The sequence below is a fragment of the Schistocerca serialis genome, chromosome 4 (assembly GCF_023864345.2).
Source record: "Schistocerca serialis cubense isolate TAMUIC-IGC-003099 chromosome 4, iqSchSeri2.2, whole genome shotgun sequence".
Lineage (NCBI taxonomy): Eukaryota > Metazoa > Arthropoda > Insecta > Orthoptera > Acrididae > Schistocerca > Schistocerca serialis.
This window is the reverse complement of record NC_064641.1, coordinates 34940829-34965935: the sequence shown is the minus strand read 5'-3', so window position 1 is coordinate 34965935 and position 25107 is coordinate 34940829. Positions and strand designations below refer to the sequence as shown.

The 25107-nt window shown below is 42.8% G+C and overlaps 1 protein-coding gene across 1 annotated transcript in view; it reads right to left on the bottom strand.

The window, feature by feature from the left end:
- Positions 1–25107, bottom strand: part of LOC126474205 (facilitated trehalose transporter Tret1-like) — a 64485-nt gene that overhangs the window by 28903 nt on the left and 10475 nt on the right. Inside the window, exons 2-3 of the mRNA XM_050101669.1 lie at positions 15326–15595; positions 6405–6713 (exon numbers count right to left, since the gene is read on the bottom strand). Of these exons, the coding sequence (XP_049957626.1) occupies positions 6405–6713; positions 15326–15595 (579 nt within the window). The remainder of the gene's footprint in view (positions 1–6404; positions 6714–15325; positions 15596–25107) is intronic.

Here is a 25107-nt window from a genome sequence, read left to right as displayed (position 1 = left end):
ACCGAACCAGGTGTGAAGTACCAAGACGTCACAGCACAATATTGGGTGACGATCGTCGGCAGTCAACTACAATCATCGAACTGCCATACCGTCCCAGGTGTGACAGCAAAGGAGTACCAAGACATCACTGTTTATGCAGTAAACCACAGACATCATCATCGGTTAACAGTAACACTCCATGATGACAATGTTAACAAGTAAGACCCGGTATCATATGCTAGAGTGCTTCTCTCATGATTTGTGACACCCATACAAATGAGTCGACGCCTTCCAGTATTTCAGTGGGGATCGTCGAGCACAGAAACTGACGAAGCACAAAACGAAAAAACTGATAAAACACGAATGTAGAGTTAAGAAAATTATATATTTGTAAAAATAATTTCTTACTTTTTTGTAAAAGCAATTATTTTCTTATGTATGTAAAGCCCATAATGTAATAGAGACCTTAAAATATTATGTAAAGAAAATTAATTAGTATAAGTAGATAATCTCAAACGTCCCTGTAAAGCCAAGTTAGTTTTTTATATAAAAAATGTTTTGGGTTTTGATTAATAATAGGTTGAAAGAGGATAGAATAAGGAAAAAAAAGCCTTCTTCACTCTTAAAACAGTGACACAAATAATGCCTAAATAAATAAAATAAAGTCACACAACAGAGATTTTGCGAACATTCACGTGAAGCTTAACTAAAGAAAAGATATAAGCACACTAAAACATGATACGCTGTACACTAACGAGTTAAGAAAAATTAATATTGTAAAAACAATTTTTGGAAATGAAAAAGAAAAACAGAGACATGTACTGGCAACGACAAAGAATAAAAACCTTTGCAAAGTCTATATTTGCCTAACAACAAAACATAAATTGTAGAACTAAGAAATAGAAACAATAGCTATAAAGAAATCATTAAAAAAATTGTTAAGAATGGCTGACAAAAGTTTATTGGAAAATCTAAAAGAACAGTTTTTGCCTGACTTTGTCAATGTTTTTCTCTGCATTGACAAACCCTAGACAAATATTTTGTCAGAAGGAGGGAGGTATGTAAGACGTCGTGATCTCATTTCTTACATATTCCGCTCTCACAATCATATTCCACACATCAAGACCCTTCATTCGAACCCAAACTCGATAAGATAAAGTCAATGTTCTATGAATTCATGTAAACAATATGCAAATAACTAATAAATCGCAAATGTGCACCGAGAATGAAATTCTCGAGGCTGGCATACACACACACATTCAAGACACGACGGTCACAGGGGCTTTTAGTTCGAGAGACGCAAACCACATGCCGGGGGGCCTGTCCCTTCAGAGGACGACTCAGCCTATCTATGTCGGCTGGTGACCGCACATAGAGCTGACAGCGTTTGCCTGAGGGAAAGGAAGAACGACCCTGTGTTCGGCTTAAAAGCAAATTCCGCTACATTGTGTGAGAGCGCCCAGCCTATGCATTCTTTACAAATATAGCACGCAGTTTCAGAGATTTTCACAGGGAGACAGCAAACGCCAAACGCCAATGTTACAGATTTTCGGATTGGTCGGCTTAAACGAAACATAATTCTCACGTTTTAGAAGAGCAATGCTGATTGGAAGATGATATTCCTTTCACAGGGAGACAGCAAACGCCAAACGCTGATGTTACAGATTTCCAGATTGGTCGGCTTAAACTAAACATCTTTCTCACGTTTTAGAAGAGCAATGCTGATTGGAAGACGATATTCCTGACACGTTGAGGTGAAGGAGTAATGGAAGAGACCAAAAGATATACCCCATCATGTCTGGCGTGGAGAGGGGCCGTTCCGTTGTCGTTCTTGGAGCGAGAACACGTAACGAGAGCATGCGCGCTCACACGTGTACTCAAAGAGTGAGGAACAAGTCTCTCCTCAGTACTTCACTGGGAGAGCACCTCTGTCGAGAGCGAATCAGAGTGTGACTCTATATTGAGTCCTTGCGATTAAGCATTGTTCACTGTGTTGGCCGCTACACTTATTCTGCGGTGTGAACAGACAGAGTTATAGTTAAACGCCTGCGAGCCATTTTTTGAGTGGCATCGCGGTGCACTGGTTATCAGAATGGTGTACCAGGCTAATAGTTAGACTAGGGGCGAATAGGAATCCTTGACTTCATGAAGGCGTAGGGAGAGTTTGATTGGTGAAGGTCAATCCAGATAGAACGAGATTTATCTTATTTGTCAGCAGCGAGCGGCGCAGACAGCAGTCATCGCAGCTTACTGTATTGTGCGCTACAGCTCTTGTGAGCTCCATATTTCCTCCCCAACATTACACTTCACTGCATTTCACACGTGACAGCCTCGACCGTACCTAGCAACATTCTAACGGATAATTATTCAAGTTGATTAGGCATGGCTCTCAGCCATTCTGCCAAGTCAATAACAATCTTAAACTTGGTATAGAAATTTCATTAGCGAATCCTGTCCTTAAGAGGTAACTTCACATTCCGAAAAGAACCCAGGAATAACTTATTCAGTTCATAACTAAAAGTGCCTTTGTGATTTCTCAGAACTTTTGCAAAATAAAATAATAATTTTCGTTAGTTTCATGTTTTTCTTACACTAAGTAGCACTACTCCAGTACCCAAGTATCCCACTAGTTACGTAAGAAATTTTGTGAATTTTTGTGTCATTTTCTTACAGTGGACGACTCCAGAAGATTTCAGGCATTTCTCTTTAGAACGTTAGGAGCGTCTGTCTGACTTCGTAGTAGTGTGGGGGTGGAGACTGCATCTTGCAGGAGCCAGAGGGAAAAGGGTACATCTCAGATTAATCTGTTGCGCAGAATGACAGAATAGCACCCACACGCTCATAACCTAAGGACATCACACACATCCATGCCCGAGGCAGGATTCGAAACTGCGACCATATCAGCAGCGCGCTTCCGGACTGAAGCGCCTGGAACTGTTTGGCCACAGCAGCTGGCAACTATTCAGGGAACAACTGAGGCGGCACAGCAACAACAATGTTTTGGATTTCTATCTCTTTCAGTATCTGCTGGCGGTATTTATCAAATAATGGTGACTCACCAATAGGAGCCCTAAGATTTTTACCCAGAAACGCATTTCTCCACAAAAATCGTGGGAGAATATCCTTTTACAAGTGAATACAACACCGTCATTCCACTGTGGTCATCCACCATAGACGATAATGGAATCCTGAAAGAGAATCCAGCAGAAGGATCGAAATGTCGAGAACTGAAGTATTTTTAGAATGAAGTTTTCACTCTACAGCGGAGTGTGCGCTGATATGAATCCTCCTGGCAGATTAAAACTGTGTGTCGGACCGAGACTCGAACTCGGGACCTTTACCTTCCGCGGCAAGTGTTCTACCAACTTTTTTTAACCTATCATCCATGCAACGTTTTTATTATTTTTTTTTTCTTAGACCTCTTTCACTTCAGGCATTGGCTCCTATCACCCACACCAACCCCAAGATCCTATTAAAAAAAAAAGATCTAATGCCATCGCCACTTTCACCCTAACCTACTTTTTTTATTATCTATAAATCTTCTTTCCGTGACAAACTGTCGAATACCAGTAAAACAGAAGAACACGAAATCAATCAAACACTTCTGATTTGTTTTATGTTTCGGCTTCTAGCAAAAGTAGTTTTCCTGAGGCACTTGGACTTGTACTATAAGAAAATAAATAACTAAAAAGAAAAAAATGCCAACTTAATTATAATGAAGCAAACTTAGTAGCGACGTGCTGTAGTGTTGTGCACCAACCAAAAATTACCCCTTCACTATGGCAAAGTGTGAAGTAAGAAATTTTGAGACAAAGCTTTGTATTTTCAACTCGTTTTTAGGTTGTGGTGCTCTTCCATTATATACTGTACGTACTCGTCTATACTTGCATGTGTATTCGTAACCACGCCCGGGTTCCCGGGTTCGATTCCCGGCGGGGTCAGGGATTTTCTCTGCCTCGTGATGACTGGGTGTTGTGTGCTGTCCTTAGGTTAGTTAGGTTTACGTAGTTCTAAGTTCTAGGGGACTTATGACCATAGATGTTGAGTCCCATAGTGCTCAGAGGCATTTGAACTTCTTTTTTTTTGTATTCGTAACTGCAAAATACGCAAACTGGCCGATAATCCAATTATAGCTATTGTGTTTTGTTGCAGGAAAGAAATGCCAGTCTGGTTGAAGTACATCTTTAAGTGTTAAAGCAGGATCTGTAGTTTTAGTAATTATAGCGAGTTTTTTCTAGTCCAGTTCCATATGTGGTATTGGTCTCGGCAGATGAGAATGTGTGCCAAGGTATCTACAGTGTGGGCAGTACTGACTCCGCTTCATTTTGATATTGTGCAGTTTTTCACCTGTGCGGACCTTCTGGTTTACAATGTCATACCATGTTGACACTACTTTGGAGTGGAGGATAGGATTGTTAATATTTTCCCAGACGTTACTCCATTTGACCGCTGGATATTTCCCTTCCATTGGGTTTTGCCTACGGTGTCTCGTGAGGTGGTAATAGGTCCTTCTGGTGTTAAGCACCTGTGGAGTATCTTGAATATAGCTCATTTCCAGGTAGTAATGCCGGACGTAGTCGAGTTAAGCGCTGATGCGACCAACATCGACTGACCAACTGAGCTACCCAAGCACGACTCACGCTCGTCCTCACAGCTTTTGAAAGGTAGGAGACGAGGTACTGGAGGAATTAAGGCTGTGAGGACGGGGCGTGAGTCGTGCTTGGGTAGCTCAGTTGGTAGAACACTTGCCCGCGAAAGGCAAAGGTCCCGCGTTCGAGTTTCTGTCCGGCACACAGTTTTAATCTGCCAGGAAGTTTCACTGAAGTATTTTGCTGGGAAATATGACGCGCCCTAACGAGACTCAGATTGTACACTACTGGCCATTAAAATTGCTACACCAAGAAGAAATGCAGATGATAAATGGGTATTCATTGGACAAATATATTATACTAGAACTGACATGTGACTACATTTTCACGCAATGTGGGTGCATAGATCCTGAGAAATCAGTACCCAGAACAACCACCTCTGGCCGTAATAACGGCCTTGGTAGGCGTGGGCATTGAGTCAAACAGAGCTTGGATGGCGTGTACAGGTACAGTTGCCCTTGCAGTTTCAACACGATACCACAGTTCATCAAGGGTAATGACTGGCGTATTGTGACGAGCCAATTGCTCGGCCACCATTGACCAGAAGTTTTAAATTCGAGGAGAATGTGCTGGCCACGGCAGTAGTATAACATTTTCTGTATCCAGGAAGGCCCGTACAGGACCTGCAACATGCGGTCGTGCATTATCCTGCTGAAGTGTACAGTTTCGCAGGGATCGAATGAAGGGTAGAGCTACGGGTCGTAACACATCTGAAATGTAACGTCCACTGTTCAAAGTGCCGTCAATACGAAAAAGAGGTGACCGAGAGGTGGCACGCCATACCATCACGCCGGGTGATACGGCAATATGGCGATGACGAATACACGCTTCCAATGTGCGTTCACCGCGATGTCACCAAACACGGAGGCGACCATCATGATGCTGTAAACAGAACCTGGATACATCCGAAAAAATGTTTTACCATTCGTGCACCCAGGTTCGTCGTCGAGTACACCATCGCAGGTGCTCCTGTGTGTGATGCAGCGTCAAGGGTAACCGCAGCCACGGTCTCCGAGCTGATTGGCCATGCTGCTGCGAACGTCGTCGAAATGTTCGTGCAGATGGTCTTGCAAACGTCCCCATCTTTTGACTCAGGGATCGAGACGTGGCTGCACGATCCATTACAGCCATGTGGATAAGATGCCTGTCATCTCGACTGCTTGTGATACGAGGCCGTTGGGACCGGGCACGGCGTTCGGTATTACCCTCCTGAACTCACCGGTTCCATATTCTTATAACAGTCATTGGATCTCGACCAACGCGAGCAGCAATGTCGCGATGCTATAAACCGTAATCGCGATAGGCTACAATACGACCTTTATCAAAGTCGGAAACGTGATGGTACGCATTTCTCCTCCTTACACGAGGCATCACAACAACGTTCCACCAGCCAACCCCGGTCAACTGCTGTTTGTGTACGAGAAATCGGTTGGAAACTTTGCTCATGTCAGCACGTTGTAGGGGTCGCCACCGGCGCCAACCTTGTGTGAATGCTCTGAAAACCTAATCATTTGCATATCACAGCATCTTCTTCCTGTCGGTTAAATTTCGCGTCTGTAGCACGTCATCTTCGTATTGTAGCAATTTTAATGGCCAGTAGTGTATAATCAATGACAACGATCACGAAGTTCTGGCATATACAGATTATGATTAGCTTTAGGATATAAACTCTGCACCACTCCATACGTCTCTGGGACAGGTGCAAACCAAACACCTGTTATAAGAATCGGATGTATGATCAGAGGAGTGAAACATTAATGAGCGACGAGTCCTCACCAGGGCGACGGACATGCCGGTGGAGGAGAAGATGAGCAGCGGCCTGCGGCCCAGGCGGTCCACCAGGAAAGGCGTGACGCACGACTCGAGCAGCATGGCGCCGTTGACGATGATGGGCGCCACCCGGCTGTCCACGTCGCCGCCAGCGGCGTCGAAGATGCTCTGCGTGTAGAAGAGCACTGCGTTGATGCCCGCCAGCTGCTCGGCGCACACCACACCCAGCGAGATGGCCAGCGCCCGGCGGCACCTGCGGGACCGGAACAGGTCCAGCACCGACGCCTCGTTCACCTTGGAGTCCTCCACAGCTTTCTGTAATGCGAAACCACCACATCGTCCCAATCAAAAGTTCCTCAAGACCCACTGACGTGCTTCTAGTGTGGAACTTCCATACAAGAACTCTTCCGTCCGAACAGGCCTCAGAAGGGCAAACGATACCGACCGCCGTGTCATACACGATAAGCATCACTGGATGCGGATATGGAGGAGCATGTGATAGGCGCGCCGCTCTCCGGGCCGTTGTCAGGTTTCGTGACTGGAGCCGCTACTTCTCAGTCAAGTAGCTCCCCAATTGGTCTCACAAGGGCTGAGTCTACCCTGATGGCCAACAGCTCTCGGCAGACCCAGATGGGCAACCATCCAAGTACTAGACAAACCTGATAGTGCTTAACTTCAGTGATGTAGGGAGCTGGTGTTACCACTGCCTCAAGGCTGTTGGCCCCAAAGTACAAGAGCGCATCAAAAATTTCAAATGGTTCAAATGGCTCTAAGCAGTATGGGACTTAATATCTGAGGTCATCAGTCCCCTAGACTTATAATAACACTACTGGCCATTAAAATTGCTACACCACGAAGATGACGTGCTACAGACGCGAAATTTAACCGACAGGAAGAAGATGCTCTGGTATATAAATGATTAGCTTTTCAGAGCATTCACACAAGGTTGGCGCCGATGGCGACACCTACAACGTGCTGACATAAGCAGGAGAAATCATTACCATCACGTTTCAGATTTTTACAAAGGCCAGATCGCAGCCTATCGCGATTGCAGTTTGTCATATCGCGACATTGCTGCTCGCGTTGGTTGAGATCCAATGACTGTTAGCAGAATATGGAATCGGTGGGTTCGGAAGGGTAATACGGAAAGCCGTGCTGGATCCCAACGGACTCGTATCCCTAGCAGTCGAGATGACAGGCATCTTATCCGCATGGCTGTAACGGATCGTGCAGCCACGTCTCGATCACTGAGTCAACAGATGGGTACGTTTGCAAGACAACAACCATCTGCACGAACAGTTCGACGACGTTTGCAGCAGTGTGGACTATCAGCTCGGAGACCATGGTTGCGGTTACCCTTGACGCAGCATCACAGACAGGAGCGCCTGCGATGGTGTACTGAACAACAAACCTGGGTTCGCAAATGGCAAAACGTCTTTTTTTCGGATGAATCCAGGTTCTGTTTACTGCATCACGATGGTCGCATCAGTGTTTGGCGACATCACGGTGAACGCATTTTGGAAGCGTGTATTCGTCATCGCCATACTGGCGTATCACCCGGCGTGATGGTATGGGGTGCCATTGGTTACACGTCTCGGTCACCTGTTGTTCGCATTGACGGCACTTTGAACAGTGGACGTTACATTTCAGATGTGGATCTACCCTTCATTCGATCCCTGCGAAACCCTACATTTCAGCAGGATAATGCACGAACGCATGCTGCACGTCGTGCATGGGCTTTTCTGGATACAGAAAATGTTCGACTGCTACCCTGGCCAGCACCTTCTGCAGATGTCTCACCAATTGAAAACGTCGGGTCAATGGTGGCCAAGCAACTGACTCGTCACAATATGCCAGTCACTATTCTTGATGAACTGTGTTATTGTGCTGAAGCTGCATGGGCAGCTGTAGCTGTACACGCCATCCAAGCTCTGTTTGACTCAATGCCCAGGCGTCTCAAGGCCGATATTACGGCCAGAGGTGGTTGTTCTGGGTACTGATTTCTCAGGATGTATGCACCCAAATTGCATGAAAATGTAATCACATGTCAGTTCTAGTATAATATATTTGTCCAATGAATACCCGTTTATCATCTGCATTTCTTCTTGGTGTAGCAATTTAAATGGCCAGTAGTGTACTTAAACGTAACTAACCTAAGGACATCACACGCATGCAAGCCCGATGCAGGATTCGAACCTGCGACCGTAGCAGCAGCGCGCTTCCGGACTGAAGCGCCTAGAACCGCTGGGCCACAGCGGCCGGCGCATCAAAAACTAATGTACAAGACGTGCAGCTATAAAAGGACTGCTGAGGTAAAACCTTTTATTTCAAAGCATACATATTTGATTCATATATGCAGACTGAAGCAATGAATGGAAATTTGGACGAAGGTTGGGTTTCGAACGTGGATCTCCTGCTTCCTAGGCAGATGCAACAACCACCATTCAACCCTTGTGTAATGGTAATGCATTGCCTAGTGACCAGGAGACCTAGGCTCGAATCCCGATCTTCGTACCAAATTTCATTCGTTGCTTCAGTCTGCATATATGCTCCATACATGTTGGAGACTTGAAAAGGTCTCTGGAATCACATAGTTTCAGCCGAGGTACATATTTAGTTATCACCCTCAACACAATTCCCTCCACTATCACCACAACTACGTCCTATAAATTCTTGCTTTTTCCGGCGGTTGGCGAGCATCCTTGGTCGTTTTCAGGTCATCTTGTATCTTCAGTGGGGCTTGTAGCTCACACACAGGGCTGGAAGTTTTCTGCTGTGAGCTCCTTGATGATACGCGCCAGTTGTGCTTTCACTGCTTCAACGGACTGAAATCTGCAGACTTGATGAAAGTCGCATGGTGTGGCACTCTTTCACCTACTTCGCGATAGTACAAAACGAGCTGCTCTTTACTGAATTTTTTCGACATCTAGCGTCAGTCTTATCTGACGTGGATCCCACACAGCACAGCAGTACTCCAGAAGAGGACGAACAAGCCTGGGGTAAGCAGTCTCCTTAGCAGACCTGTTGCGCTTTCCATGTGTTCTGCCAATAAATTGGAGTCTTTGTTTTTTTTTTAACCACAACATGTTCTCCGGCTATACCACTATGCCATTTAATTTACTGATATTATTTAGTTTTGGTGTGGTATCGCTATTCACTATCGTTACGCTCAACTAAGTGTTGGAACATCTGAATCGGATTTTTCCTCCCTATGTTGCAGAACTGTTTAAATATTGCTTCACAACCACGTATTTCAAATGAAACGATGAATTCTGTGCAAAGACGAACGGTTTCGCTATGGGGAGCCCCTTAAGATTAGTTGCATCGAAATTCTTTACGGAGCAGTTCGAGGTGCAGTTATTGGAAACTGCAGATAAGAAGCCAAGTTCCTGGTTCCGGTATGTCGATGATGCGTTTGTTTTTTGGCGCCATGGCAGGGAGGGACTGCGTCGTTTTCACAATCGTCTCAACGGATCAGCCCGAAGATACAGTTCACCATGCTGGAGGAGTCAGGCAGAAGATTAAATTTTCTTGATGTGCTGGTTTTCAAGAAGGAAGATGATAATATAATTGCGTGGGCTTCCGCGGCCAGAGTCACGAAAGTTTTCTGGGTGTGGTACCACGTCGTAATGTATAAAACTACTGTTGCTGGAGTCCCAGAAGAAGGCCGCTGCAACCGTGGCCGAAACGTTGGTTTTTCTCCAGCAGCAGTAGTTTTATACATTATGACACGGTACCACAACCAGAAAACTTTTATGTCGAAGGAAGATGGTAGCTTGAGCAACACGGTTTACCAATAACCAACGCACACAGACCGTTACCTTCGAGACTGGAACCACCACCTACTACAAAAGCGAGGCATCGCAAAGACGTTGGCTGACAGAACAATGAAAATCTCCGTTTGACGCAGAATTAAAATATCTCACCAATGCACTGCTGGAAAATGTTTACTCGTTCGCTAAGGTGAAGTGAGCCTTAACACCACCGCGTAGAAATCATAGCGACGCTCAACCGCCGGGGAAATCGAAAGTTTTCGTGCACTTCATTAAGGACGTTACTTGCTGCTTAGGAAAAATGATGAAAAAGCGGAACATCGCCGTAATCTAGAAAGCTACCTAGAATATAAGAGATCATCTAAAATCGGCCAAGGATGTTCGACCACCGCTGGAAAAAGCAGGAATTTGTACGATTCCGTGTAGTTGTGCGAAGGTGTACAAGAAAAATAACGATCAAAAAACAACTAGAAGGCCACAGGGACAATTACAGAACAGGGGAGTTTCACAGAACAGCTGTTGCGGAAAATTCTGCACCTAGGAGACCACGACATTCATTTCGATAGAATTCAAGTACTGGCAGCCATAAGCAGATAAGACGGAAAGTTTTACAGAGAGGGCTTAGAGATTGTAAAATACCCCAGGAATTTCGATAGTAAGAAGAAGAAAGTGAAACTGAATGACCTCTGGATTCCGTTGCTGAAGAAGATGTGTACGTCTTCCACCATGGAGTGACAGCAACAGCGGACAACAGCAGCCGACAACGGCCAATTGCGCTCGTGTGTACAAAACATATGACATCACGCCACTGCGCGGAAGTACGCGGAAGTGGAATTTTGCTGTAGTCAGTAGCGAGCCACGTTGTGTAGCGGACGCTCAAAAAAATACGATCCCCCTTGAAAATGGCATCCGCAGATGAGGACGAAACGTTGGTTTTAAGGTGAACTCCATTCGACCACAGCATAATAACCTGGAAAACCTAATTAATTGTGAACATCAGTCCCATTATTTTACAGCCACATCTCGTATCTTACTTTAGAAGGAAGGCAGCAGTGTGATTTCGAAGCGCGCTTTAGTATCCCCTCTAGCGGAAGTCGATATGGACACAGAAGTGCTGACATGGGTCTCCAGAGTACTGTGGCAAGGTGTGACTGACGGCGCGCACGAAGCATTGTGTAGGCCGAACCACTGATTCGGGTGTGTTTATCTCTCGGCGGCAATAGTGTGGCTATGTGTGTCCTTACGCTGACTTTAACTACCTCGGACCTCGGACCCTTCGCCTCGTCCCACACTCTGTTTCCAGCTACTTATTGTTGTGCCGCTGGCGCTTCCCGCATTTTGTGTTTTTCCCCGCACTCGTCTTTGTACAGTCTTCGGACTCTCTGCTCCCTCGTAGACTGACTCGCACGTCGACTTTCGTTCCTCTTCTGGGTTTCAGTACCCCGGCTTTGTGGTCGAGCCATCATCTACTAGTACAGTTTCATGTGTGCCGACAGTGACGGTATCGTGGCGTTGTTACGCCGTGTGCAGATACAAAACACACGTATAAGAAAGAGATTGTGGTTACAGGTACCAGTGTGTAACATGTAGAGTTGTAAAACGACCGGAGGCTGCCATAGACTATCGTAAGCAAGCTTAGACTGCGGTTGTTTTCCTAGTAGCTTTGGTCAGTTGAGGTCATACCCGTGTTACCTGATCGTCTGGTCTGTTGCATACCAGTCGGGCGTTACCTCATAAGGATCGTTTTGTTTATGCACGCGACTAGTGCTCACAAGAGCTTCCACCACCGCACATACAACTGATCTTAATGAAGAAATTTGTTAGGGCCCTATATCAAGATGGACCCTGCTTCAACTACCTCTCCCAGAAATTTCCCTACATCACATAAAACTGAAAGCTGGAATTTTTATTGGTTCTCAAGTACAGAAAAAATGAAAGATGAGTTTGATCTGACAATGAAGAAGAGAGAAAAAGACGGATCGGTCGCCTTCCCATCAGTTACTGAGAACTTTCTAGAGGAAAACAGAGATCCTAACTAGAAGCCCCATTACTGAAAAAATGTTGCAAAATTTCAAGATGATTGGCTATAATATGAATGTGAAAGTGCGCTTTCTACACTCTTACGTCAGTGATGACATTCCCACCAAAGCAGAGTTATTAAACACGGTTTGCCGAAACGCCTTCACCAAAGAAGACGAAGTAAATATTCCTGAACTCCAATCAAGTACAACTACCAAGATGAGAAATAAAGAAGTAAATATCCTCGGTGTAACAAAGTAGCTTAAATCACTTAATAGAGGCAAGGCCTCCGGGGCAGATTGTATACCAGCCAGATTCTTCTCAGAGTATGCTGATAAAATAGCTCCATATTTAGCAATTATACACAACCACTCGCTCACAGAAAGATCCGTACCTAAAGACTGGAATATTGCTCAAGTCACACCAATACCCAAAAAAAGAAAGTAGGAGTAATCCGTTGAATTACAGGCCCATATCACTAACGTCAATTTGCAGTAGGGTTTTGGAACATATACTGTATTCGAACATTATGAAGTACCTCGAAGAAAACGATTTATTGACGCGTAGTCAGCACGGATTCAGAAAATATCGTTCTTGTGAAACACAACTAGCTCTTTATACCGATGAAGTAATAAGTGCTATCGGCATGGGATGTCAAATTCATTCCATACTTTTAGATTTCCAGAAGGCTTTCGACACAGTTCCTCACAAGCGTCTTCTAACCAAACTGATTGCCTACGGAGTATCGCCTCAGTTGTGCGACTGGATTCGTGATTTCCTTTCAGAAAGGTCACAGTTCGTAGTAACAGACGGAAAGTCATGGAGTAAAACAGACGTAATATCCGGCGTTCCCCAAGGAGTGTTATAGGCCCTCTATTGTTCCTGATCTATATTAACGACATAGGAGACAATCTGAGTAGCCATCTTAGAGTGTTTGCAGATGATGCTGTCATTTACCGTCTTGTAAATTCATCAGATGATGAAAACGACTTGCAAAATTATTTAGATAAGATATCTGTATGGTGCGAAAAGTGGCAATTGACCCTGAATGAAGAAGAGTATGAAGTTATTCACATGAGTACTAAATGAAATCAGCTAAATTTCGATTTCGCGGTAAGTCACACAAATCTGAAGGCTGTAAATTCAGCTAAATAGTTAAGGATTACAATTACAAATAACCTAAATTGGAACGATCACATAGATAATATTGTGAGTAGAGCAAACCAAAGACTGCGATTCATTGGCAGAACACTTAGAAGGTGCAACAGGTCTACTAAAGAGACTGCTTACACCACGCTTGTCCGCCCTGTTATGGAGTACTGCTGTGCGGTGTGGGATCCGCATCAGGTGGGACTGACGGATGATATCGAAAAAGTACAAAGAAGGGCAGCTCGTTTTGTATTATCGCGAAATAGGAGAGATAGTGTCACAAACATGATACGTGAATTGGAGTGACAATCATTAAAACAAAGGCTTTTTTCGTAGCGACGGGATCTTCTCATGAAATTTTCATCACCAGTTTTCTCCTCCGATTGCGAAAACGTTCTGTTGGCACCCACCTACATAGGGAGAAATGATCATCACGATAAAGTAAGAGAAATCAGGGCTTACACAGAAAAATTCAAGTGCTTGTTTTTCCAGAGTGCCGTTCGAGAGTGGAACGGTAGAGAGACAGCTTGAAGGTGGTTCATTGAACCCTCTGCCAGGCACTTTATTGTGAATAGCAGAGTAATCACGTAGATGTAGATGTAGAACTACTTTCCGGAAAATTTGGGACATTATAGTGAATAGAAGGGAGAAACACCAAGATGTTAAGATTGAGAGGAGATAACATGAGAACTGGACTGCAGCTGTGATGTTCGTCTAGTGTTGGATGTTGAAGAGGGATATTCATCATATGCAAGGATCTGCAAGGAAGTCAAAGAAGAGAAAGTTTAAAAATTAATGAAACATTGTTGACTTCTTGTTTTTGTACATGGCAGTCACGAAATAAATTAGGGTAGTTCTACAGAGTATTTTTAAATGTGTTTTATTTTTTAAATGTGTTTTGATTAAATACTCATAGTGTGTGAAATGGTGTTTGAATATATCTGTAGGCTCAAAAGTTAAAATCGTCAAAATATTACTTCTTATGTTGCTGAAAACCTAAAGTGATAGATAAAAATAAAAGTTATTTCAGGAATCAGCATAAAAAATTGATTCAAGAACACCTACTTTCAACAAATCATGTGACAAAAAGTTTTGAAGTGCAGACTAGTGTTATTTATTGTCCATTGTGCATGGCCGCGCGGGATTAGGCGAGCGGTCTCGGGCGCTGCAGTCATGGACTGTGCGGCTGGTCCCGGCGGAGGTTCGAATCCTCCCTCGGGCATGGGTGTGTGTGTTTGTCCTTAGGACAATTTAGGTTAAGTAGTGTGTAAGCTTAGGGACTGATGACCTTAGCAGTTATGTGCCATACGATTTCACACACATTTGAACATTTCATCATTGTGCATGAAAAGTATTCTTGTAACATGTGTAGATTATCTTGCGTGCACATTATTCATCGTTGATAGCTGTGATTATGGTTTTGTTATTTTGATCAATACCAAAGTCGTGAATACAGTGACTGGCATACATCGTGAAATTTCATACATGTCACTTAATTGTCTCAGCCTGAATGTCCTAGTCATGTGCGGTAGCAATCCACTTCAGCCAACATTACCTGATCAAGAACTCACAACTCGACCATATTACCACAATTTGCAGAATTTTGGATTTTTTTCCGGTGCCTTAAGAACCAGCTACAACTCCCACATGGGCTCCAATCTTATACAGAAGAGGCTAGTATCTCGCACACAGTAGTAACATTTGTAGCGGGAGGGTTTCATGTGGCTGTCTGGCATAAGGTAATTTAATAGCTTGATAAAAGTCTTTTTCTCTTGTACAAGTGTACTTCTTAAGTCTTATTTGTGATTTTACCACGTATACATAACCAATGAAAAGACAAGGCAGAAGTTTATGTATTTTGAGGGTTATGAAAGGTGAGAGAGGATGAATTGGTTGCAGGTGACGTTTGTAACCACTAAGTCCCGCAAGGGTCAAGAAAAAATTAGGCTGGAGTTACGATGAGTACAGATCGTATGAAACGTGTACCTTCATCCTCTGAAGTTCAGAAGAGATGTCGCTGTTGTCGTCTCGCAGTCGCCGGAGAGATTCCGCGGCGTCTTCATCCCTGCCCTTGGCCAGCAGGTAGTAGGGCGACTCTGGCGCCCAGAAGAAGGTCACCAGAAACAAGAGAGTTGCACTGAGACCTATGGCTGCTAGCGTAGTGTACGAGACGAAGGGGCCGATGCAGTAGTCGATCATGAAGCCCGTCGTTATCGACGGCTGTTGTACCATAGACAGCGAACCCCTGATGTTGGCCTGCAAATAGGGAGTAATTGCATTATAAGAAATCATTAAACCTCCATGTAAAAAAAAGAAAAAACTTGATGGAATATTCTTAATTCTGTTGTTTATAAAAGGCAAAGGTGATGTACAACTTACTTTTGTCCTTTCTGTTAGAGGTTCCAGACAATAAGAATCCGTATAGGTTACTGTTACTGCAATTACTAATTAAATAATTAAAAACTAATAAACTGAAGAAACTGCAAAACGGTGGGAACTTAAGGAGATGGGACCTGGACAAACTGAAAGAACCAGAGGTTGTACAGAGTTTCAGGGAGGGCATAAGGGAACAATTGACAGGAATGGGGGAAAGAAATACAGTAGAAGAAGAATGGGTAGCATTGAGGGATGAAGTAGTGAAGGCAGCAAATAACCAAGTAGGTAAAAAGACGAGGGCTAATAGAAATCCTTGGGTAACAGAAGAAATACAGAATTTAACTGATGAAAGGAGAAAATATAGAAATACAGTTAATGAAGCAGGCAAAAAGGAATACAAACGTCTCAAAAATGAGATCGACAGGAAGTGCAAAATGGCTAAGCAGGGATGGCTAGAGGTTAGATTAGATTAGATTAGATTAGATTAGATTAGATTAACACTAGTTCCATGGATCATGAATACGATATTTCGTAATGATGTGGAACGAGTCGAATTTTCCAATACATGACATAATTAGGTTAATTTAACAACATACTTAAGTTAATATAACAACTTTATTTTTTTGTGTTTTTTTATTTTTATTTTTTATTTTTTTTAATATTTTTTTTCTTAATTTATATCTAAAAATTCCTCTATGGAGAAGAAGGAGTTGTCATTCAGAAATTCTTTTAATTTCTTCTTAAATACTTGTTGGTTATCTGTCAGACTTTTGATACTATTTGGTAAGTGACCAAAGACTTTAGTGCCAGTATAATTCACCCCTTTCTGTGCCAAAGTTAGATTTAATCTTGAATAGTGAAGATCGTCCTTTCTCCTAGTATTGTAGTTATGCACACTGCTATTACTTTTGAATTGGGTTTGGTTGTTAATAACAAATTTCATAAGAGAGTATATATACTGAGAAGCTAATGTGAATATCCCTAGATCCTTAAATAAATGTCTGCAGGATGATCTTGGGTGGTCTCCAGCTATTATTCTGATTACACGCTTCTGTGCAATAAATACTTTTTTCCTCAGTGATGAATTACCCCAAAATATGATGCCATATGAAAGCAATGAGTGAAAATAGGCGTAGTAAGCTAATTTACTAAGATGTTTATCACCAAAATTTGCAATGACCCTTATTGCATAAGTAGCTGAACTCAAACGTTTCAGCAGATCATCAATGTGTTTCTTCCAATTTAATCTCTCATCAATGGACATACCTAAAAATTTGGAATATTCTACCTTAGCTATATGCTTCTGATTAAGGTCTATATTTATTAATGGCGTCATACCATTCACTGTACGGAACTGTATGTACTGTGTCTTATCAAAATTCAGTGAGAGTCCGTTTACAAGGAACCACTTAGTAATTTTCTGAAAGACAGTATTGACAATTTCATCAGTTAATTCTTGTTTCTCAGGTGTGATTACTATACTTGTATCATCAGCAAAGAGAACTAACTTTGCCTCTTCATGAATATAGAATGGCAAGTCATTAATATATAATAAGAACAACAAAGGACCCAAGACTGACCCTTGTGGAACCCCATTCTTGATATTTCCCCAGTTTGAGGAATGTGCTGATCTTTGCATGTTACGAGAACTACTTATTTCAACTTTCTGCACTCGTCCAGTTAGGTACGAATTAAACCATTTGTGCACTGTCCCACTCATGCCACAATACTTGAGCTTGTCTAGCAGAATTTCATGATTTACACAATCAAAAGCCTTTGAGAGATCACAAAAAATCCCAATGGGAGGTGTTCGGTTATTCAGATCATTCAAAATTTGACTGGTGAAAGCATATATGGCATTTTCTGTTGAAAAACCTTTCTGGAAACCAAACTGACATTTTGTTAGTACTTCATTTTTACAGATATGTGAAGCTACTCTTGAATACATTACTCTCTCAAAAATTTTGGATAAAGCTGTTAGAAGGGAGATTGGACGGTAATTGTTGACATCAGATCTATCCCCATTTTTATGCAAAGGTATAACAATAGCATATTTCAGTCTATCAGGGAAAATGCCCTGTTCCAGAGAGCTATTACACAGGTGGCTGAGAATCTTACTTATCTGTTGAGAACAAGCTTTTAGTATTTTGCTGGAAATGCCATCAATTCCATGTGAGTTTTTGCTTTTAAGCAAGTTTATTGTTTTCCTAATTTCAGAGGGAGAAGTGGGTGAGATTTCATTTGTATCAAATTGCATAGGTATGGCCTCTTCCATTAACAGCCTAGCATCTTCTAATGAACACCTGGATCCTACTATATCCACAACATTTAGAAAATGATTATTAAAAATATTTTCAACTTCTGACTTTTTGTTCGTAAAGTTTTCATTCAATTTGATGGTAATACTGTCTTCCTCTGCTCTTGGTTGACCTGTTTCTCTTTTAATAATATTCCAAATTGTTTTAATTTTATTATCAGAGTTGCTGATTTCAGACATGATACACATACTCCTGGATTTTTTAATAACTTTTCTTAATATAATACAGTAGTTTTTATAATTTTTGATAGTTTCTGGGTCACTACTCTTTCTTGCTGTCAGATACATTTCCCTTTTCCGGTTACAAGATATTTTTATACCCTTAGTAAGCCATGGTTTGTTACAAGGTTTCTTACGAGTATATGTAACTATTTTCTTGGGGAAGCAGTTTTCAAATGCATTTACAAAAATGTCATGTAATAAATTATATTTTAAATTGGCATCAGGTTCACGGTACACCTCATCCCAGTCTAACTGCTGTAGGCTTTCCCTGAAATTTGCAATTGTTAAATCGTTGACTGAACGTACTACTTTGGAGGACTGTTTAGTATTGCTGAATGGAGCTATGTCATATATTGTAACTAGCTGTGCACCATGATCAGAAAGACCATTCTCAACAGGCTGAGCATTTATCTGGTTAAACTTATCTTGGTCTATAAAGAAGTTATCTATCAGTGAGCTGCTATCCTTTACCACCCGAGTAGGAAAATCAATAACGGGTGTCAAATTGAAAGAACCGAGTAATACTTCAAGGTCATTTTTCCAATGTAAGGATGTAGAGGCTTATCTCACTAGGGGTAAGATAGATACTGCCTACAGGAAAATTAAACAGACCTTTGGAGAAAAGAGAACCACTTGTATGAATATCAAGAGCTCAGATGGCAACCCAGTTCTAAGCAAAGAAGGGAAAGCAGAAAGGTGGAGGGAGTATATAGAGAGTCTATACAAGGGCTACTTGAGGACAATATTATGGAAATGGAAGAGGATGTAGATGAAGACGAAATGGGAGATACGATACTGCGTGAAGAGTTTGACAGAGCACTGAAAGACCTGAGTCGAAACAAGGCCCCCGGAGTAGACACCATTCCATTGGAACTACTGACGGCCTTGGGAGAGCCAGTCCTGACAAAACTCTACCATCTGGTGAGCAAGATGTATGAAACAAGCGAAATACCCTCAGACTTCAAGAAGATTATAATAATTCCAATCCCAAAGAAAGCAGGTGTTGACAGATGTGAAAATTACCGAACTATCAGTTTAATAAGTCACAGCTGCAAAATACTAACACGAATTCTTCACAGACGAATGGAAAAACTGGTAGATGCCGACCTTGGGGAAGATCAGTTTGGATTCCGTAGAAATGTTGGAACACGTGAGGCAATACTAACCTTACGACTTATCTTAGAAGAAAGATTAAGAAAAGGCAAACCTACGTTTCTAGGATTTGTAGACTTAGAGAAAGCTTTTGACAATGTTGACTGGAATACTCTCATTCAGATTATGAAGGTGGCAGGGGTAAAATACAGGGAGCGATTGGCTATTTACAATTTGTACAGAAACCAGATGACAGTTATAAGAGTCGAGGGACATGAAAGGGAAGCAATTGTTGGGAAGGGAGTAAGACAGGGTTGTAGCCTCTCCCCGATGTTATTCAATCTGTATATTGAGCAAGCAGTAAAGGAAACAAAAGAAAAATTCGGAGTAGGTATTAAAATCCATGGAGAAGAAATAAAAACTTTGAGGTTCGCCGATGACATTGTAATTCTGTCAGAGACAGCAAAGGACTTGGAAGAGCAGTTGAACGGAATGGATAGCGTCTTGAAAGGAGGATATAAGATGAACATCAACAAAAGCAAAACGCGGATAATGTAATTTAGTCGAATTAAGTCGGGTGATGCTGAGGGAATTAGATTAGGTAATGAGACACTTAAAGTAGTAAAGGAGTTTTGCTATTTGGGGAACAAAATAACTGATGATGGTCGAAGTAGAGGATATAAAATGTAGACTGGCAATGGCAAGGAAAGCGTTTCTGAAGAAGAGAAATTTGTTAACATCGAGTATAGATTTAAGTGTCAGGAAGTCATTTCTGAAAGTATTTGTATGGAGTGTAGCCATGTATGGAAGTGAAACATGGACGATAAATAGTTTGGACAAGAAGAGAATAGAAGCTTTCGAAATGTGGTGCTACAAAAGAATGCTGAAGATTAGATGGGTATATCTCATAACTAATGAGGAAGTATTGAATAGGATTGGGGAGAAGAGAAGTTTGTGGCACAAATTGACCAGGAGAAGGGATCGGTTGGTAGGACATGTTTTGAGGCATCAAGGGATCACCAATTTAATATTGAAGGGCAGCGTGGAGGGTAAAATTCGTAGAGGGAGACCAAAAGATGAATACGCTAAGCAGATTCAGAAGGATGTAGGTTGCAGTAGGTACTGGGAGATGAAGAAGCTTGCACAGGAGTAGCATGGAGAGCTGCATCAAACCAGTCTCAGGACTGAAGACCACAACAACAACAACAAATTAAATAATAGGTAAATGCTTAAATTGCCCTGTATATTTTACTCGAAATAGTGTAATGAGCGCTATGTCGGCCAAATCCAGAAAGCTTTCATGTCTTTTCAGCCTGTTATTTACTTGGAACAGATTGTTTACTTAACACAACGATTGCGCGCCATCACCACACTATCTTTTAAGCATTCTCATACGTACAAGTCGAGCCTGCAGCCCAATGTTCCTTGGGAAGTCCGATTATCACTGTTATTATTATGCAGATTATTTCATTGCTTTGAAACTAAACTCAAACAGAGTCATGTGTCACCAGACTTTCCTGATTTCCAACAACGGATTATAGACCTGATGAGACAGGTAAATGAGGATAAAATATATGTTATGTAACCTTGTTTCACGAAAATTTTATTTCTAATTTCAAAAACCTTTAAAAAAATTCCACACCAGTCAAAACAAAGCCAGCATTACATTGGCGAGCGTGACAGAACCAACATTTATTATATTCAGGGTGTTTCACTAAATATGTTTGCCCCTGTAAGTTACGTAGTAATAGGCGACGGGAATATTTATTGCGGTAGGTCGCCAAAAGAAACGTTACATTGTCTGCAGAGCTATTAAGATAGTTTATTCAGTTATTATCCAAAGAGTTACAGCAACACCAGCTGTGTATACATCAATTTAGATTACATTCCTATCTCTTTTAGTGTGGGAGCTACAACCCTTCAAAGTTTCAGGGGCCAATACCACACACGCTGCGCATAACGGAATGCGCCTTCTAAATGTGGTGTCGCCGAGTTGTAACGTCGCCGGTGTCACGGAGCGAGAAGCTTCCTCGATGCGCTGTTACACTACCGACTGTCGCCGCACACGACCGTATACCAGACAGTTCGAGCCACACAAACAAACGGGGCTCAATATACCCCAGTTACTGACATCGGATGAAGATGGCATACACGAACAAGGAGTATGACATGCTGCTAATGCTCGGCGAGTGCCGACACGATGCCACTGGAGCAGCCATGGTGTACGCCGTGAGATATCCTAGGCGGCAGACTCCGGCCACCATTACATTCTTACGTGCCGAACAACGACTTTGGGAAACAGGCAGCTTGGTAATGCACCGCAGACGAAGAACTGCAAGAAGTGAGGAGACGGAGGTGTTTGTTTTAGCTGCAGTACATCACGATCCTCATGTCAGCTTACGAGCCATTGCTGCAGTGGCTGGTGTCACTCTCACATCTGTGTACACGGTCACAGGTTTCACCTGTACCGCCTGTCACTGACCCAGGAGCTGCACGGGAATGATTTCCGTGCGAGAGTTATATTCTGTGAATAGGTCATACATAATTTCACGCTGGAGTCTTTACAAGGTGTTTTGTTCCCTAATGAGTCCACGTTCACAAATTATGGTGCAGTGAATCGCCATAACGTGCACTACTGGGCCGCAGACAATCCTCTCTGGGTACTACTTGTCGACCGTCAACGTAGGTGGTCTATTAATGTATGGTGTGGAATCCTTGGGGATGAAATCATCGGTCTACACTACTTCCCAGGTACACTGAAGGGTGAGTTATATCGCGCGTTCATAGTCGACAGTTTGGGTGGTCTCCTTAAACATGTGTGTCTACACACAAGAGTCCATATGTGGATGGAGCCCGATGGTCACCCAGACCATTATCCTCGTGCTGTTGTGGAAGAACTGAACACCAGGTTTGCAGGAAGGTGGTTGGGGCACCATGGTCCTCATTCATGGCCCACAAGGTCACCCAATTTAACACCACTAGATTTCTTTTTGTGGGGACATCTAAAGGATCGTATTTATGTCATTGAGCCCACATCCCCAGACGATCTAAAACGGCGCATCGATGACGCATGTTGTTCCGTGACACCGGCGATGTTATATCTCGTCTGCAGATCCTTTAGAAGTCGCATTGCATTATGCATTCAGGAACATGGATACACATTTGAACATCTCATTTAAATCAACTTCCCACCGCTAGAACATCCATCACCCACCACACAGCCATGTATTATGTACAGTGTGTGGTATCTGCCCTTGAAACTTTGAACGGTTGTAGCTGCCAAACCAAAACTGATAAGAATGTAAGCTGACATGAGGATAGTGGTGTACTGCAGCTAAAATAAACACCTCCATCTCCTCACTTCTCGCAGTTCTTCGACTGTTACTGCAGCACATTACCAAGCTACCTGTTTTCCGAAGTCTTTGTTTGGCACGTAAGAATGTAATGGCTGCCGGAGCTCTTCACCTAGGATATCTCACGGCGTACGCCTTGGCTGCTCGAGTGGCATCGTGTCGGCACTCGCCGAGCATCAGCAACATGTCAACGTACTCGTTCTTCGTGTATGCCATCTTCATCCGATGTCAGTAACTGTGGAATATTGACCGCCGTTAGTTTGTGTGGCTCGAACTGTCTGGTATACGGCCGTGTGCGGCGACAGTCGGTAGTCTAACAGCGGATTGAGGAAGCTTCTCGCTCTGTGACACCGGCGACGTTACAGCTCGGCGACACCACATTTAGAAGGCGCATTGCGTTATGCGCAGCGTGTGTGGTATCTGCCCCTGAAACTCTGAAGGGTTGTAGCTCCCAAACTAAAAGTGATAGGAATGTAACCTATACTGACGTACACACAGCTGGTGTTACAGATTCCAGTGCATGATAGAAACAACTAGTGCTCCATTTTAAAAATTGTATCTTTTTGCTGTACTCTTTGGATAATAACACAATTAACTATGTTCATAGCTCCGCAGACAGAAGAAACGTTTCTTATGGTGACCTATCGCAATAAATATTTCCCTCGCCTTTTACCACGTAACTTACGAGGGCAAACACATTCAGTCAAACACCTTGTATATATATATAATATCGATCAAAATTTTCGAACACCCCGAAAGTAAGATAAAAAATCTAGTTATCAGATTCATGTACGCATTAGCCATATTGTTCCCCAGGGTCATGCTCAATATAACGTTTAAGAGTAGTGACCGCTACGGTCGCAGGTTCGAGTCCTGCCTCGAGCATGGATGTGTGTGATGTCCATAGGTTAGTTAGATTTAAGTAGTTCTAAGTTCTAGGAGACTGATGACCTCAGAAGTTAAGTCCCATAGTGCTCAGAGTTTCTCAAAACACAACTTTCCGTTGTTATGCTCTTCGCGTTCCAAGCACTGCATGCCGCTTATTTTCCTCACTAGACGGCGTTCATAGGACGTCAATAAATCTGTAAACACGGATACAGATAAGAGATGGGCTTGGATTTTTTCACGAGATATAAAAGAGTGAACATTTGCTCATCGATAATGGGACGAAGAAAGGAGCTTTCAACAGAGAAACGTTCTGAAATTGTGTCTTTTCGTGCATCCGCTCTTAATATACGACAAACAGCACTCCAAGAACATGTTTCCTTGGGGTGTGTCCATTACACCTTGCAAAATCATGCGGATACTGGCCAGAATATGGATCGATCTCGAAAGGGTGGGCCAAAAGTTACATAAAAAAGTGATGACAAATAAATAGTAGTCAGAAGTAAACGTGATGGATTCAAAACAGAGCCAGCCGCACAGGGTAGCCGCGCGGTCTTGGGCATCTTGTCATGGTTCGCACGGCTCACTCCGTCGGAGGTTAGAGTCCTCCCTCGGGTATGGGTGTGTGTGTGTGTGTGTGTGTGTGTGTGTGTGTGTGTGTGTGATCCTTAGTGTAAGTTACTTTAAGTTAGATTAAGTAGTGTGTAAGCTTAGGGACCGATGACCTCAACAGTTTGGTCCCATAAGACCTTAACACAAATCAAATTTACAATTTCAAAAACAGCGCCAGTTTTAGTGGGAGAACTCAACCTTAATAGGGGAAATCCGGTGAGTATCAGTACTTTGAAAAGACGTCTTCAGGCAGTGAACCTTAACGGGCGTGCGGCGGCTGAGAAACCATTACTGACGGGTAATAGTACGCAGGAGAGGCTATGAGCAGACAACATGAAAGTTGGGCAGTAAATGAATGGAAAAAGTTACTTTTCACTACCGAAACCGAATTTGAGGTCTTTCGCACAAAGCGATGCGAGTTTTCTCGCCGGTTGCCAGGTGAACGAATGTTACACCAATGTGTATCACCAACATTAAAGCATGGAAAGGGTTCTCTCATGGTCTGGGGATGTTTTGGTGGCGGTAAGACCGATGATCTTCTACAAATAAACAGAACAATGAAGAAAGAGGATTACCGTCGCATTCTACAGTATCAAGCAAAGCCATGTGGAAGACGTTTGATTGGCAAGGTATTCGTCCTACAGCTATATAACAACCTTAAACTCACTTAAAAACTGAGTAAAGTGTATTTGGCAAAGAAGGAACTGAAAAATATGATCTGGCCGTCCCAATCCCCTGACTATAATCCTACTGAACTGCTTGGCATCTGTTGGATAGAGCAGTTAAATCAAGGCCTAATACAAACGTTCATCGCCTCTCGACAAGACTACAAGAGGAATGGCGGCATATCACCGAGGAAACCCTGATGAAGGTGACAGCAAGAATATCTCGCGAATGCAGACCAGTGATTA